At 31.1% G+C, this 18,213-nt stretch overlaps 1 protein-coding gene across 5 annotated transcripts in view; it reads left to right on the top strand.

Annotated features, from left to right (window-relative positions):
• The window catches only part of LOC142321764 (adipokinetic hormone/corazonin-related peptide receptor variant I-like), a 737,321-nt gene that overhangs the window by 612,112 nt on the left and 106,996 nt on the right, over window positions 1-18,213 (top strand). For all 5 annotated transcript variants that reach the window (XM_075360128.1, XM_075360129.1, XM_075360130.1 and 2 more), the window contains one exon: window positions 2,125-2,356. In XM_075360128.1, the coding sequence (XP_075216243.1) occupies window positions 2,125-2,356 (232 nt within the window). The remainder of the gene's footprint in view (window positions 1-2,124; window positions 2,357-18,213) is intronic.

Genomic DNA, 18,213 nt, shown 5'->3' with positions numbered 1-18,213 from the left:
GCGGTTGAACAGGAACCGCAAATTCACCGATCTTCTTCAACGCCTGAACTTTCTGGCTTTGCATGTCGTTGATGGTTTCGACATGCAATCCATTAAAAGTTTTACGAATTTCCTTGACAGAACCACCAGCACAATTTGTTATTTCTCTTGCGATTAAAAATGGACTAACTTTTTGAAAGTTTCCATTCTCCTTTGTAATAATTAAAAATCATGGTTTGGGAGGAATGTTTCCAAACAAAGACTTTCTCAATTCCTTACTGATTTTGTCAGCATCTCTCTTAATTTTATCTGACTCCTTGCTCTTTTTCCTCTTCGCTTGTGGCGAATCGGAGGTTTCTAAACGAGGGTGTTTACGTGCACCCTCTGCCACGTTTGTTTGTTTAATGTTCATGAACGTTTATCCCTTCTGTAGCAATGCTAGCCCCCGGGGTACACCCCCAATCCAGGGCTACTAACCTTGGAGGTCCGATGCGGTACTCCGGTGGAACCGGCATATGTCCTGGCAGAGAGCGGATGCGCAATCTCTGCACTGACTCCAGACTCCTACTCACCGAAGCTTTCAGAGCTCCCATGCACCGACATACATGGGCACCATTGCTACATGCTTGCCATCGCAGGGGGCATGTGGACAACGGAAAGGTCTCCGTTACACCTGCAATAACATTGACCCTGGCCGCCACATCGCCAGCTCTAAATTTGGTATGTGTCCGCTTCCTAATCATTTAATTGTTCATATCCTGCAGGTAATCAAAAGGTCCCATCCATCTGATGACCTGAAGATGGAAACATGTCAAAAAAAATAATATATCCGAGGAGTTTACTCAAATCCCCGTTAGCCAGCTTTAAGTATTGTACATAATTATAGCTTTTACCGCCCTCCCTGGACGTGAAACATAGATGTTGTGTTCGGGACGTGGGGATTACCTACCTCAGGGCATTATTATTATTATTATTATTATCAAAAAAAAACATACGTTTCCCTTTCCCTGCCGGTTAAAAACACGGGCACGTAGTCAGTAGGCTTGTCTGGTCAATAGAGATCATTTAATAAACAGGCTTGTCATGGGATTAAAATTGTAGGCTCAAATTTAGCTTTACGGAGCGCTTTTCATTGGAAACTACTACTTTTTTCTGCGACTATTTTGGACTATTTCCTCTTGATGGTCGACTCTTCATTTTATCCTGGATGGTATGTTCGACCATCTAAGCAAAAGCTGGTGCCAATTCTGAGAGCACATCTTGTGATTTTAAAGAAGCTGTAGGTGCTGCAGGACCGGCCGCAAATTGTGCGTATGAAGCTATCTTTGGCGTTCTGTCACGAACAATTTTTTTTGCGTCAAAGTAGCTGACCTTCTGTACTGGCGACTACTTTCTGTTTATAAATAGGACAATTCCTAGACCTTGCAGAATTGTGTCCGTGAAAGTTGAAACAGACAGGAGGACCCCTGAACGGGTCATCTGGATATAATGGTGTATACGGATATTTTCCATATGGTGTATAATATAATTTTGACTGTGATAGTTATGAGATTGTTTGAAGATCATCTTATTGACTTCAGGTTTAATAAAAACGCGTTCGTTATTGTTAGGTACCTCTAACTCTTAATTTTGTTTAGATTGGAATTCATTATCTTGAGAATTTTTAATCACTCTTTAAGCAAGTTTATTTTGTCTTGATTTATAGTCCCTTTTTAAAAATACTTTTTTTTACAATTCTAATTTTTTTCTCCCGTGGGATTTTCTTTAGATTTTGGATTAACGGACATTATTATCCGTCCTAAGGTTATCGGGTGCTGTAGAATTACTCAATCATTGACATCTGTGTAATATATTAACCTGTGCATCTTTTTCTGTTTGAAAACATTTCTTCTTAATTGATGAAATAAAAAAAAAACCTGAGTTTGTAGTACATCTCATGTAAATCTAAGCCTTTTCTAACCCCTAAATCTAAATCTAATCCCCTCTTAATACTTAAATAAGTACCTAGATTCCACTTTATTTTATTAAAATTAATGTTTTGTTTTTGGTTTTTTTTATGTAAGATTAACTACTAGGCCTTTAACAGTATTGTAGGATTATTATTTTGTAGAACAAAATTAATTGTGTTTAATGACTTTTTTCCAGATATTTGTATTTCGTGTGGTAAGTCATCCAAAAATGGTTTGGTACGAACAGTGTCTAACAGTTTGGTTTGAAACGCAACTTAATGCTCAGTCTAAAAAACCAAGTCTTCATGAGTTCCTTTATTTTACTTTTGGAATGATCATGATGTATGGAATTCCACTTCTAGTCATAATATTCTGCTACGCATCTATCTTAGTGGAAATTTATCGAAGATCAAGGGAGCCGAATGGTGGTAAGTTCTACATTTAAATATTATTTTACACCACAGAATGTTTACAAATTAAGTATGTTATAGTACAATTAATTTCTTATACCACCTATTCTACTGACTGGATGTAAAAGTCTTGCAAAGATCTTCCCGATGGAATTTTTTAGTCTGAGCCTAATTCACTCCTTTTTGTTTTATCACTAGTTGCATTACCTTTTTTTGTTGCTGAAGGACTTCTTCCTTTTGATCTCCGTTGATTTCTCTACGTTTCCCCTGGATTCTCGGACCTTTGGAAAGTTCCAAAATCAATCATTTTAATTCAAAACTAGGTTATATTTTAATTACAAAATTTTTATATAATTTGTATGGCGCTCTCTTATAACATTTTATATATCAGTGTTACATTTTACGGAAATTGTATTCACGCGTGTGTTTTATTGTTTTATATTACAAAATAACTAAATCAGAAATAACAATGGAAATAATTTCGATATATTTTTATATATTTTTTAATTTGTTAAGTCCATCTCCTACAAATTAAAATTTAATTATTTTTAAAAAAAATATATAAATATTAAACTTTTACGTTTCCAGCTACAGAAATGAAAGTTTATTATTATTATTATTTTTATGTATATATATATATATATATATATATATATAAATGAATTTGTATTATCTCAGAAAGCATTTTTTTACTGTTATCATAGGTTAAAGGAACAACACAATCCAACAAACCAAACCCATCATTAAAAATAGGAATTCTATTAACTCCAGCGATTTCACCTGCCAACTTCTGATTTTAAAACAGTCATCAGAGCGGAAATAGTTTTATTGAAAACTTATCAAAAAGATATAATAATCCCCATGCTCCCAAAAATAGGTATACCCTTTATTTTCCTAATGTGTACGTTGCAATCTGTTCAACTAGTGAACAATAAGCCGCCCCCCCCCCCCATGGTTCAATAAGATGAAGATGATTTGTATAACATGCAGTGGCGTATAGGCAATGAGGAACTGCAGCACTCCGTATTTCCACTTTATATTATCGATAAAATTTAATAAAATGAGTCCTGTTTTCTTTAATTCTTTCTTTTTATTTGTACAATATATAATCCTTAAGCTTAATGTCAGTAGCCATCCCCCAGTTTATGAAAAAAATACAAAAATCTTTGTACGGAACTGTGCGCTTCACAGTTCCAGCAGCGTGGGGTTTGGTTGCTGTGTGCATGTGCACATAGGAAGCTGCGAGGGAGAGAGGGCACTGTCGCCAAGCACCATTGGACTATTTTTAAGCGGAAATTTTATTATTATGTAATAATACTAAAAAATATTATCTGTATTGACATTTTATTATTTATTTTAAGCACAATGTGCTTAAAAACCGTGTACCATATTCTTGAATGTGATAAAGTGTAAAGTTAGATTATTATCCTGCTTCCAGCTGTTCTATTTGATTTTTTTTTCGGTTCTTTTATGTTACAGAAAACTTTAACCATGGCCTTGAAAAGGCCCAGAAAAAAATTTTCTGGAGCAGCTCCCTCACTAAGTTTAGCTACGAGCCGCCACTGATGACATGTAAAAGAAGTAGTCTTGTACAGAACTGTAGTCTTGTAGCCAACCATTCCTGAGACGTGTGGTTAATTAGATCCCAGCCACCAAATTATACCTGTTTCCACTGTTTAGAATTAAAACCCGTTTAAAAGCTACTAGCTTCTAACAACTGATTTGCGACGAGTTAATCAGATATTCTATAATTTTTTCTTTAACTTTCAAGTTTTTCCATCTATTGACCTGAAATTTTTTATTGATTATTTTTTTTAAATGAGACATTGACGTAGTGGAAGTAATTTTAATTTTTATCACAAAGTTAGAGGATAAAATTTTGAAGCGTTTTATAAAATTTCTGTTTTGTATAAATATCCCAAAATATTGTCGTTTGGACTGTTTTTACTTCATTTTATGTTTTTATGTTAAGACAGTATATCTAATACAGATGAATTTGTATAAATTTTACAATTTACTTAACAGATCGTGATAGAAATTATTACTTTTTTCTATTGTAAAATCTCAGTATATATAAATCTGAGTGCCCGGTAGTATTTTGGTAGTTAAATATTCTGATATTCCCTAAGTGCTAAAACCATTAGGTCGATTTTTATGATCCTTTACCTCTATTTTTATTGAAAAACTTTGAGGAACACTGTACTGGTAAGTTGTCTCTTGTGATGAGTGAATCGATAAGAGAGACACTATTTCAGCCTTTTACAATGGAAGGTCCCAGATACCGAATCCCATTCAGAGTTAACATTTTTCATACGTTACAAAATTTCTACAACATAAACTCACAGACCTTTAGCTTATATTTTGTTACATTAATCATCAAAGAATAAAACTTTAAAAATAATATTTTGCGTTGCAAAGTATTATATTTCGCAAAATATTATACCTTTTATACCATAAATCACCCAAAAATCTTTAATATCTTAAACTCACGTATTTTAAAAAATGTTACATTTTGGTACATTAATCACCTAAAAATAATAATTTGATTAGTAATACTTTGTGTTGATGAAGAAATCACGTTCTTTATAAAAGAAAGCTAAACGAATTCCGCAAATTAAATTTGACTAAAAATAGACTGAATTTTATTTTGGCATTTCAAATAAATAAGAAATTTCTTTCATTCGCAGTTTGTATAAGCAGATTAGCGAATTAATTCAGAGTGAACGAAAGTTACGCAAAAAAAACATATATGGAAACTGATAGATGGAAAAAAATTATTAAATGTTAATAAAAATATAAATATTAAATAATTTCATAACTTACAGTAATTCTGATATAATAATTATTCTGATATGTTCTCCACTTGCAGTTATACGGGCATTAATACGTTTCTTCATGTTGGCAGCCACTTGGTAGCTGGGCTGATATAGAATATCTCGACTCCAATGTTCTATTTCAGCAATCAGTTGGGAGAGGATTATTTCTGAACACTTCTTTTAAATAACCCCTAAAGAAAAAATCCTTGGGAGGTGGCCTACAAACCACTTTCTCCCAAAGAACTCAAATAGCAGCGAAATTGTGTTATTCGTTGTGCGGGGTGTTGTACCGTTTTGCTGCAGCCATCAATCGCGTTCATTTTCTGCTAAGAGTGCTATGAAGTCAGTTACATTTTGCTTAGCGTTACGATGTTACTATTTCCGTGAATAATATAGAACCCTTTATTCTCTTCCAAGATTTTACGCGGTAAAATCAGATCTTTTCTGAATATAATATTGTCTGGTGGAAAACTTGAGGGTTCTCTCTAGTCCAGTATTGGTTATTCTAGCTGTTTACGTAACCACTTAGATGAAACCATGCCTCGTCACTAAATTAAATTTTATCCAAGATCCAAATATTGCCGCGAACAAAACACCTAAACCATTTGAAAAAAATTGAGCCTTTTATCATGACTGGGTTCCGTAATTCTTGCACGAAGTGAATACCGTTACAATTTTAATTTTTTATGGCTTTGCGAAAACTCCCACGACAATCCAATCTGCTAATAAAGCCTTCTTATTAACTTTCGATATGATTGTTCACAGGGTGCATTGACTAAAGATTTGTCATTTAAAACTGTTGGCCGGCCGGACTGTTTTTGTTCATCTTCAGCAACGGTTTTTTTAAAGCGAGCGACTATGCAGGAAATTGAAGACTTTTGATCGAGTACGTTTGGTTTAAAAAAAAACTGTCAAGAATTAATGCCCATTAAGATTATGTAAAACGCATGATAGTCTTTTTTTAGCAACCTGCCAATAACAGAGAATAAGGAGAGATTACTTGATTGTTACGCATACGTAAAAAGAGATGAAAATTTAATAATAGTTTGAGATTGGAATGCAAGCATTGGAAAAGGCAAGGAAGGAAATATAGTGGGTGAATACGGGCTGGGCAAAAGGAATGAAAGAGGGGACCGACTTACAGAGTTTTGCACGAAGTATAATTTAGTAATTGCCAACACCCAATTTAAAAATCATAATAGAAGAATATACACTTGCAAAAAGTCAGGCGATACTGCAAGGTATCAGATAGATTATATCATGGTTAAGCAAAGATTTAGAAATCAACTCGTTGACTGCAAAACTTACCCTGGAGCAGACATTGATAGCGACCATAATTTGGTGATAATGAAATGTAGATTGGGGTTTAAAAACCTGAAGAAAAGGTGTCAGATGAATCGGTGGAATTTAGAGAAGCTTGAGGAAGAGGAGGTAAAGAAGATTTTTGAGGAGAACATCGCAAGAGGTCTGAGTAAAAAAGATAAGATAGAAAATGTAGAAGAAGAATGGGAGAATGTTAAAAAGGAAATTCTTAAATCAGCAGAAGCAAACTTAGGCGGAATAAAGAGAACTGGTAGAAAACCTTGGGTTTCAGGCGATATATTGCAGCTGATGGATGAACGTAGAAAATATAAGAATGCTAGTGATGAAGAAAGTAAAAGGAACTATCGGCAATTAAGAAATGCTATAAAAAGGAAGTGCAAACTGGCGAAAGAAGAGTGGATTAAAGAAAAGTGTTCAGAAGTGGAAAGAGAAATGAACATTGGTAAAATAGACGGAGCATACACAAAAGTTAAGGAAAATTTTGAGTTACATGAATAAAAATCTAATAATGAGTTAAACAAAGATGGTAGACCGATTTGTAATACGAAATGATAGGTTGGTGGAATATATAGAAGGGTTATACGGAGGAAATAAATTAGAAAATGGTGTTATAGATGAAGAAGAGGAAGTCGAAGAGGATGAAAGGGGAGAAATAATACTGAGATCTGAATTTAAGAGAGCATTAAAGGATTTAAATGGCAGAAAGGCTCCTGGAATAGACGGAATACCTGTATAATTACTGCGCAGTGCAGGTGAGGAAGCGATTGATAGATTATACAAACTGGTGTGTAATATTTATGAAAAAGGGGAATTTCCGTCAGACTTCAAAAAAAGTGTTATAGTCATGATATCAAAGAAAGCAGGGGCAGATAAATGTGAAGAATACAGAACAATTAGTTTAACTAGTCATGCATCAAAAATCTTAACTAGAATTCTATACAGAAGAATTGAGAAGAGAGTGGAGGAAGTGTTAGGAGAAGACCAATTTGGTTTCAGGAAAAGTATAGGGACAAGGGAAGCAATTTTAGGCCTCAGATTAATAGTAGAAGGAAGATTAAAGAAAAACAAACCAACATACTTGGCGTTTATAGACCTAGAAAAGGCATTCGATAACGTAGACTGGAATAAAATGTTCAGCATTTTAAAAAAATTAGGTTCAAATACAGAGATAGAAGAACAATTGCTAACATGTACAGGAACCAAACAGCAACAGTAACAATTGAAGAACATAAGAAAGAAGCCGTAATAAGAAAGGGAGTCCGACAAGGATGTTCCCTATCTCCGTTACTTTTTAATCTTTACATGGAACTAGCAGTTAATGATGTTAAAGAACAATTTAGATTCGGAGTAACAGTACAAGGTGAAAAAAAAAAGATGCTACGATTTGCTGATGATATAGTAATTCTAGCCGAGAGTAAATAGGATTTAGAAGAAACAATGAACGGCATAGATGAAGTCCTACGCAAGAACTATCGCATGAAAATAAACAAGAACAAAACAAAAGTAATGAAATGTAATAGAAATAACAAAGATGGACCACTGAATGTGAAAATAGGAGGAGAAAAGTTTATGGAGGTAGAAGAATTTTGTTATTTGGGAGGTAGAATTACTAAAGATGGACGAAGCAGGAGCGATATAAAATGCCGAATAGCACAAGCTAAACGAGCCTTCAGTAGGAAATATAATTTGTTTACATCAAATATTAATTTAAATGTCAGGAAAAGATTTTTGAAAGTGTATGTTTGGAATGTCGCTTTATATGGAAGTGAAACTTGGACGATCGGAGTATCTGAGAAGAAAAGATTAGAAGCTTTTGAAATGTGGTGCTATAGGAGAATGTTAAAAATCAGATGGGTGGATAAAGTGACAAATGAAGAGGTATTGCGGCAAATAGATGAAGAAAGAAGCATTTGAAAAAATATAGTTAAAAAAGAGACAGACTTATAGGCCACATACTAAGGCATCCTGGAATAGTCGCTTTAATATTGGAAGGACAGGTAGAAGGGAAAAATTGTGTAGGCAGGCCACGTTTGGAATATGTAAAACAAATTGTTAGGGATGTAGGATGTAGAGGGTATACTGAAATGAAACGCCTAGCACTAGATAGGGAATCTTGGAGAGCTGCATCAAACCAGTCAAATGACTGAAGACAAAAAAAAACGCATACGTTATTGCTACAGGTCAAGAATTACCAATCCACCCGTTAGTGTCAACTTAATAATTTCCCACTTCAGTGAATTAATGATTTCAGGATTTTAGCTCACCTTGTAAATTTTATCGCTTACGCTACTTATATATTGTGTATATAATTTAATATTTATTTACAAACTGCTAAAAATAGTTTTGTTTTCATGTTTTCGTAATATTTTTTCTAAAAATTAAGCAAAAGTTCATTATTTCAAGTTTTTGCCATGATCATCTTATTTTTGTATTGGATTACACACGAATATAACCGTTTTTTAACGAAACTTGCTGAATATCTAATCAGCATTATTTGATTGAAATCTTAACTATTTGTAATGCTTAATTTAAATACGAATACTTAGAAGTAAGCCGTCATCTCTTGATAAAACAGAATTTTTACGTTTATGCGCTCAGTATGACGTTAAAAAGAAAGGAAAAAAGTTATATGGATAAAGATAAAATCGCTTACTTTTGATAAAATCTTTTGTAATTTCCACTCAAAGAATTATTTTACGAAGAAAAAAAGTAATCAATTTTATTTTAGAAAGTACACGATTTAATAATCAAATCAATGTTATCATATTTATAAAACTAGTTTTTAGTTTTATTACTGTAGGTAGATTATATTTTAAAAGGTATATGATGCTAGTTTTTATAATTCTTATTTTTTTAAAGTTAGTATTTAAACTTTAAAAAAATAAGAATTATAATTAATTTTTATATAAGAATTAATTTATAATAAGAAAAATAATTATTTTTTTTTTAATTAAAAATTGTACCATCTCACCCATTATTATGTTTTGATGTTTCTTTGCCAAAACATATATATTTAATTTCAATTCAATGTTATTATTTTTTGGAGAAAATTCTTTGATAAGTAATTTGCTTTTATTCACACTTTCAGCGTATAACACGTTAAAATCAGCAGTTTTGTGGTAAACTGCCATTTTCACAAACGAAATTTACTTATGTTCTTTCATCCATAATACAATTTTACTCTAGTCAGATAAAATTTAAGACGAGTATTATTATGATATTAAGAATTATTATTATTATTATTTTACAACCAAGCATGAGTTATCTTCATTATTAAATAATAAAATTGGTTCATATAATTTTATATATAATTTTAAAAAATAATATTTTTTTAAAAATAATTTAACACAAATTTATTCGTTGGATTAAAAATTCATTTCTGTACGTACTTACCAAAAACAAGTTTGTGCCTTTCTAAGACGTAAATTAGGTAATTCTATTTAATAGTTACTATGTAACGAAACATTTTTGTAATAGTGTTTTTATAGCAAATAAATAGGGAATAGAGGATAGAGTAAAGGTTTTTTTAAACTGAAAGCATTAAACTTAAAAAATTTAGCGTAGTAAAAGTTAATTCATATATGAGAAGCAGAAATGTCAATAGTATAATCGAAATGTTCAATATAAAGAAAAATCTTTTTTCATATTTTTTTAATAAAAGAACAAAATTTTGTAGTACTTTTAATTAAAATTAAGAAAAAATTATTTACTGCTTTTCCATTGTCAAAGAGTATTATGGAAAAATAAGACAATAAATAAATAATTCTAAAAATATTTTTCTTAAAATAAAGTAAACCGTATTTACTTTAGTACTGTTTTATACGACTAGATATTGAACAACGGAATTAATTTTAGAAATGTATTAACATTGAATAAAACAGATCACGAGCATTACTATCCAACTGATTGTCAAGGACCAGATTATAAGCATTTCCTTTTAGCACTTAATTGATATCGGCTATAAGGATCTAATTAACCGATGGGTAGGTATAGAGGGAGGAGAAAGAGGAACTACTACTTGTGATCACTTCACCGAATACGAGTAGCTGCTGAGCTGTGAATGAATTCTACAGGAAATCATTCTTTCTCTATCAGTGCGATCAAGTGCACAAATCACGTGTTATCAAAAGCACTTTATTCAAATTGTACCTATTTTAAAACTACTGATTATGCAATACCTAAATAAAAATTAATTAAATAATCCACTGAATTTTAAATTCCTAAATTAAATTATATATGAATAATAATATTTTTTTTTTTTGTACTTTTCTTTCCCGGCTGTATCGATATATATTTTTATAACTAAAAAGGGGGAAATATATAGATCAATAAAAAATAATCTAATATAATTGTTTTTTTTTTTTAAGTTTTATGCCTTAAGGAGACATTTAAAAAAAATCTGATGTGGGCACCACATGACTATTAAACTACATATACATATTTTTTTTAAAAATGAAAGTACATAAAATGTTATACCACTAATAACTTTTGATATTTTCTATTTTTTTATTGTTATTATTGAATTATTAATTATTATATTTTTTTTTACAATCTCAGGTTAATAATTATTAATAAATCAATATATTTAAATTAAAAAAAGGAGATGAAGTCCCATTTGAACCGATGTGCCTTCCTGTTTTAAAATCCAAATATTTCATTAATTAAAATTTTATTTGGCTATACCTCTGGAACTAATGAAAATAAGTACTACTTATGATGTATCGTTGAAAAGCTCTCAATGAAGGTTTATTATTGCAGTTAAGAAAAAGTTCAAAATCCATACAAATTTGTATTTTGGGCTTTTTATGGACACTTTTGGTCCAGTCGAAGGCAATCAAAAGGGAAGGCGCACAACTAGACTTTACAACAGTAACAAATCCAAAATTTCAACATCTTACGGCTAATCGTTTTTTAATTATGCAAGATACGTACGTACGTACAGACGTCACGCCGAAACTAGTCAAAATGGATGTTTTCGTTGAAATCTGAAAAATGAATTTTTTCGCGATCGCAATATCTCCTTTACTTCATACAAAAAAGTATAAAACTACCCCAAATGGTTTTTCTCTCTACCGAGCGAAGTGGTGGCCGGATTTAAATTTTCTTTTCACCAAAATTCATTATTTTTCTCAGATTGTCAATTAATTTAATTAAATTTTACCATTCCCATTTAAGATTTTTTATTTGGGGTAGGTGAAGCGGAGAGGGTAGGTTCCACCCCTTTGAGAATAATTTTAAAAAGGTTCCCCCGAGAATGGTCTGCTTGCCTGCAAACAAAAATACGATTGGACTGATAGCTGTTGAATAATAAATGTGCTATCTTTCCAAATGATCACCCGGTAGTATCTAAGTTTTTTTTACTACTTTACTTGTTTAAATTCTTCTTTCTCTTCTACAGTCATTCATTTGCTAATTGTCTGCTATCTTCACTTGTTGAGTTTTTAATTTTAATTTTTATATGTCATAATGTCAGCTAATCTTAAAATCATTTTCTGTATATTCTTTGCTTCATCTTCTTCTTCTTCTTCACATTTTTAATGTTTAACGTATATGACTAAACATTATTATGTTTAATTCAGTGTAGTTGATTAATCAAGATCGGGAATAAATAGCATTCTTGGCTTATTCTTCTTCCCAGGCCAAACCATTATATTTTCATATCAGTTTTATTATTCAAGTACAATTCTTAAATTAATTTTTTATCATTCCAGTTTACCTTTCTACATTTAGATACTTTGATTATTATTATTTTACACGGTCAAACGCTTTTTGGATACATATAAATCTTATACTCGTTCATACACCTTTTATCGGTAGTTCCTCTCAGCCCAAATATGCCCTGTGCCGCTTCCTTTCATAAATCTATAAGGTTTTTCATTAACCATTTTCTTCATTGTTTATGTAGTCTTCTCTTTAAAATTCTCAGAAAAATATTTCTGAATGCAAAGTTAAACTAATTATAATCTAATTACATTAATCTTAAACTAACGTAATCTTCACATTTTACTGCTAAATGTTCTTCTAGAATCAGAATTAAAGTTGTTTTAGAAACGCCTTCTTGCCATAATCTACTGTTGTAGATTGCATTATACAGTTTTAACATTCCTTTTAATCCTTCTTTACAAAATGTTTTTGTAAAAGAAAGATTAAGGCAATTTAATCATTTCTTTTTTAGTGCTTTTTCATTCTTCATATCTTTTTACTGATTCCACAAATTCTGAATTTTGGAATTTTAATTTAAGTAAATTTTGTATATAAAGTACGTCAGCTACCATCCGCATGAATTTTAAAAGGAAGTGTTTTTACTATTATTACTGACGGTTTAATACAGCAAAACGTTGGAATCCTTACATTCAATGAAGAAATTAAATGATTTAAACTTCAGAAGCAGTATATAGTATAAAAAAATAAATAATTCTAAAAACGAATTTAACACAGTTTGACGATAGCATGTAACGCTCAGTATCGACTCACTCAAGTAATTGAAATTTTTCAACGCCTATGTAGACGATCTTGCCACCTGTATTAGGATCACCAAATTCAAAATATTATTTTACAAAAAATAAATTAAACGTCTTACAGCATGTATATAGAAAGGAATTATGAAAAACGTTCTTACTTTACGACTTTGGCGTATTTTAAATATTAATAAAATTATCTGGAATGAGATATCTTTATTATTACTTTATATTTAATCACCAAAAACAAAAATCGTATTTTTTAATTCTCTAATATTTCATAAAATATAAAAAATTTACATAGTAAATTTCAGTAACCAATCACAATTAAAACCAATTTTCTGGAACATTTTAAATAAAATTTAATTTAATAAGTTTCCTAATAATGTTTTAGTGATTAGATTAAAGGTAAAATTTTACTTGTCAGAATAAAATACCCAATACGTCGTTCTGTAAAATCAGTTCACTTTTGAAAGGATTTAAATTGCTGCTTTAAAAAAGTGAAGCAGACACATTAAAAAGGTAAAATACGTCTGATTTAACTTCACTCTGCCAAGTTCCTTCCATTCTAAGAAACACGGTTGCCAAATAATTGATGATTTTCAGTTATTTATAACCGCTTAAATATATTTATTATCGTATTTTAATGTGTTTTTATTCCAAAATCTTTAACTTTTCTTCATTTTATTTTTATCACCTTTATTCCTGATTGTCTTTGTGAATATGAGAATTTTCTCCTAAAAGCGCCACCAACGCCTTGTAGGGTAGTCAAATGGTGGGTCTACCACCTTAGAGCCTTTGAACTTGCCCCAAGTTTCTTTCAAAGACCCACCTCCTAGGCTCTTCCTAGGGCCTAGGAGTAGGGTCCCTCTAATCCTTCTATATCCTTGGGAATTTCTTCCTCATCAGAAATAGAGATCGTTAACCACCTGTCCTCGGCTGTGCTTATTTAATGGCAGCACGTACTCGCCATGTCATTGTTCCTTCATTGGACTTTGTGACGTTTCTTGGAATTAGCCTCGTCACATCCTATAACCGCCTGTTTTTTATATGGGGACGAATTTTGATATGTTTTGTTTTTAATAAATTTCTAATTTCAAACGTTTGTCTTTAGTTTCTGAGTATTTTATTCGTACGGTTTAATTTAGAATAAAATTTTCTACAAGGTCTATTTAAAACGTTCATGTGTTTATTACCGATTTAATAAAGTTATTTTACGCTAAAAATAATCTAGTGTGTTTTTCGTCACACTACCTAGCCGATACTCACTAATGAAGCATTTCCGAACCTATGTTTATACGAAAGTTCTTTATTTTCACCAGTAGAACATGTCCTAAAAGCATGTTATATTCTTTGTAAATCACTCTGTACATCGGGCATCCCAAATCTGCACCAATGTTTACAAACATTTAATTTATCTTATAATACACAGATTATATACATCTAAATATCAATCAGAAATTTCGGTTTGTGGGCAACAGAAATATTATCGTTATCATTAATGAGAATTCTATCTACGCAATCAGCAATATTAAATGAGAAACAGAGTGCAATGGTCTTTTCTATAATTAAATTTAGGTGATTATAATCCATACAGTGATTACGAGTAATTTTGTGAGCTGCTAACGTAGAATTTTCAATCCATTTTAAATAATTATCTTCAGATATACAGAGGATTACAAATGAAATGTACACTTTCGATATGTTATATAAAATTAAATTGGTGTATGTGAATACAGTAAGTGGTTTTACAGTGAATGGTATGGTTTTGCAGGAAATTTTTTAAAGTTTAAGTTGGTATATCTACTCTGCTGCTGATGTTACTGACTGATGTGTCATTTACCAGTCTGACAAGATGACTACTGCTGCAGTAGATAAAGCTTTTTGTGTCCTCGAATTAGCCAAAATAAACTCGGTTACTTTTGTGAAACAACGTTTTAAAAAAAATGCGGTTAATCACCATCAACAAGAAAATAAATCAACGATTGGAATAAGCAATTTGAAGACGCAGGGTGTCTGTGAAAAAAGAAAAGTGCTGGAATACCTCCTGTTTCGGAAGAACAAATCGATCGTGTTCGTTATGTATATCAACGAAGCTCAGACAAATCGACTAGATCAGCAAGTTTAGAATTGCAAATCCCTTCACCAACTGTGTGGAAAATTCTGCGGAAACGATTGAAAATGACGCCTTATAAATTACAGTTAGTACAAAGTTTAAATGTCGATTGTAAAGTCCTACTTAAACATTTTTGTGTGGAGTTGTAGGAATGTGTTGAAAATGACGATGGCTTTTTTCATCGCCTAATTTTCGGTGATGGATGTACGTTTCACACTAATGGAAAAGTTAGTAGACATAATGGAAGAATATGGGATACAGAAAACACAAAAGAAAGTTTACAACATATGTACGATTCCCATAAAGTGAACCTGTTTTGCGCTGTATCTCGTGAAAGAGTGTACGGGCCGTTCTTTTTTCACGAAGTGATAGCAACCGGAGTAATCTATCTGGACATGTTAAGTGAATGGCTAATGCCTCAACAATTCGAGGAAGATAATATCTTGTACAACTTCGTCTTTCAGCTCCACCTCACCGGCACTTACAGGTCAGAAATTATCTGGATGAATGTCTTCCCAGACGATGGATTGGACGTGCAAGTGAGAAAAACACGGTGTTTAAGCGTTGGCCACAATGTAGTCCAGACTTAACATCTTGCGACGACTTTTTATGGGGTTATATAAACTGCAAGTTATTTTACCGCCCCTTCTTGTTGATATCGACGGCTTAAAACAACGCATCACAAATGCTGTTGCTACCGTTGACCGGTTATGATTGCACTTGTTTGGAACGAATTCGACTACCGTGTTGATATCTGTCGTGTTACAAAATGTGTACACATTGTACATTTATAAATAAAAACTTAAAAATCTAACTATTAAAAATGTAAACTGAAGCTGTGTCCATCACCAATATATACCAGTATATGTATATGAAGAATATGTATATATATCAATAAGAGACACGTTAACGTTGAAATTTATAATGCAGTCATTTACAGACATAACCTAGCAAACGTTTTTTCTTCAACTATCAACTTAACTGAAATTTATTATAAGATCAAATATAAATCTAACGGAATTACAATTTAAATTCTAATTTTCTGAAAATATTTTTATAAAATTTGGAGGCTAATGATAGAAAAAATAAAGGCTTTTGAAACATCTTACTACGAGAATTTGAGAAGTTGGAATACTGAATGAAAGGTTTTAAGGCGAATTGGAAGAGAGAAAATTGTGATAGATTCTTGTTAAATGACAGATTTTGTAAGTTATATAAGCAGGCTTTACAATTCTAACAGGAAGTTTAGAGATAAAGACAACAAAAAAATTCAAAGATTAAAATGTATGAAACGTATGAGTATAATGAGGAATGTATGTTACACTGAGTAGTGTAAAAAACTAAAGCAGAATAAAAGAAATGGAAAACTGCAAAACCACTCACACGATTAATTACAAGGGAAGGTGAGGGAGGATATTACTGATATTTTTTTGAACAACAACAATTAGTCATTAGTTATACACCAAAAATTGTTTAAAAAAAAGAGTTAAATTTTCATGATATTATTTGAATGATTCTCAACAAATATGAATTAAAAGATATATATACATTATATGATCCTTCATCACATTTTAATATTCATTTTTACCGTAAGCAATTATTCAACAATTTACCCCAACTAAAAAGAAAAAAACCAACCACTCTCCCAACAATTTTTTGTCATCACTTGATAGGAAAATACCCCAGGTTGAACGGTATTTCTCGTCTGTATGCAAATTTGTTTTATGAAATTAGCTCAATTACAGACAGAATATGTTACTATTACATTACTGCTTTTACTATTAAGGTGATTTTTTCTCTTGACACGAAGATTTATATAGCAATTTGCTTTTCAGAGTAACAGTATTTACTTGTTTAATCATCAGTATGTCATATTTAATGTAATTACTAAAAATCTTCATAAGGAATTTATTGTGATTTATTAATAGACTCAACGAAACCTTGATAATTATAACAAATTTCTTTTGAAAATTCATGATAAATTTTATAGAGATATTCAAAACTACAAATTGTTTTTTGAAACAAATAATACACAATTTTATTGTTTTTACTAGTCTTGTATGTTTTCCGATAAGTTAAGCTTACTAACTCACGTCATAAAAACGGTAAAAATATTAAGTTGATCACATTTTATTCCCCAGTAATTTTTTTGTAGATGTACAGAATTTCATTTAATTTTTTAATTTCTACTTAAAATATCTGAAGAAAAACTGAATAAAAGTATCATTTTAATCCTGTTACGAATTTAATCACGCCTTTATAATCTGTTTCCAGCTTTAAGCCAATATAAATGACTAAAAATTTAAAATTTATTTCCTACTTACAGCTAACAAATATTGTTTCACGCCAAGTCTGGGTAATTTAAGAGTCTCAGTAATTAAAGAGATAAATGACTGAATAAATATTATTATTATTTATTTAATGACAATGATACCGTTTTAATAAAAAAAACAAGTTACTTATTAAATGTATTAATATATTTTATTCCAGAATAAAAATATTTCATGCCAGGCTTACTACAAAAGTTTAGAGGGATGAAGTAGTTTTTTATTATCTATTTCACTATTACTGTAAATTATTATGCAAAGCTCTTTTGAATACAAGTGATATACAACCCAATAATTAATATGTTCACATAAAGATCACGACAGGGAATTGTATAATTAGAATCATTATTTTCGAAAAAGCAACTCTAACTGGTAATTATTGTAATTCAGATGCTTTGTATGATACATACCTAATGAAAATAAGGGACAGGAAATGAAATGAAACTGTTCTTTTCAGTTTTGAAACAATGCATAATATATATTTCCCAACATCAGTAAGAGATTTTTTTTAAGCCAGTGATATACAAGGATCGTTCAATAATTAAAGAGACTGTAGAAAAATGTAATTCAATGATAATGAAACTAACTCTACTTTTCAAAATAAACCTCGGCTACATTTAAGCACTTTTTTTCATCTTTTTGTTACTTTTAGTAAATATTTGTTGATCTCGGTATTCTTGTTTGTTTCAATTTGTTCACACGGCATTCTTGATCTCATTGTTTACAAACCTGGTGATACGTATAAACATTTTGAGAGGATCAAACAAAAAAAGTCTGACGGTACAAGATCGGGACTATAAAGTGGATATGGTAACACTCCCTACCCTTTTGAATA

This window comes from Lycorma delicatula, chromosome 3, assembly GCF_047948215.1.
Source record: "Lycorma delicatula isolate Av1 chromosome 3, ASM4794821v1, whole genome shotgun sequence".
Classification (NCBI taxonomy): domain Eukaryota; kingdom Metazoa; phylum Arthropoda; class Insecta; order Hemiptera; family Fulgoridae; genus Lycorma; species Lycorma delicatula.
Note: the sequence above shows the minus strand (reverse complement) of the source record. Positions and strands in the feature narration are given on the sequence as shown.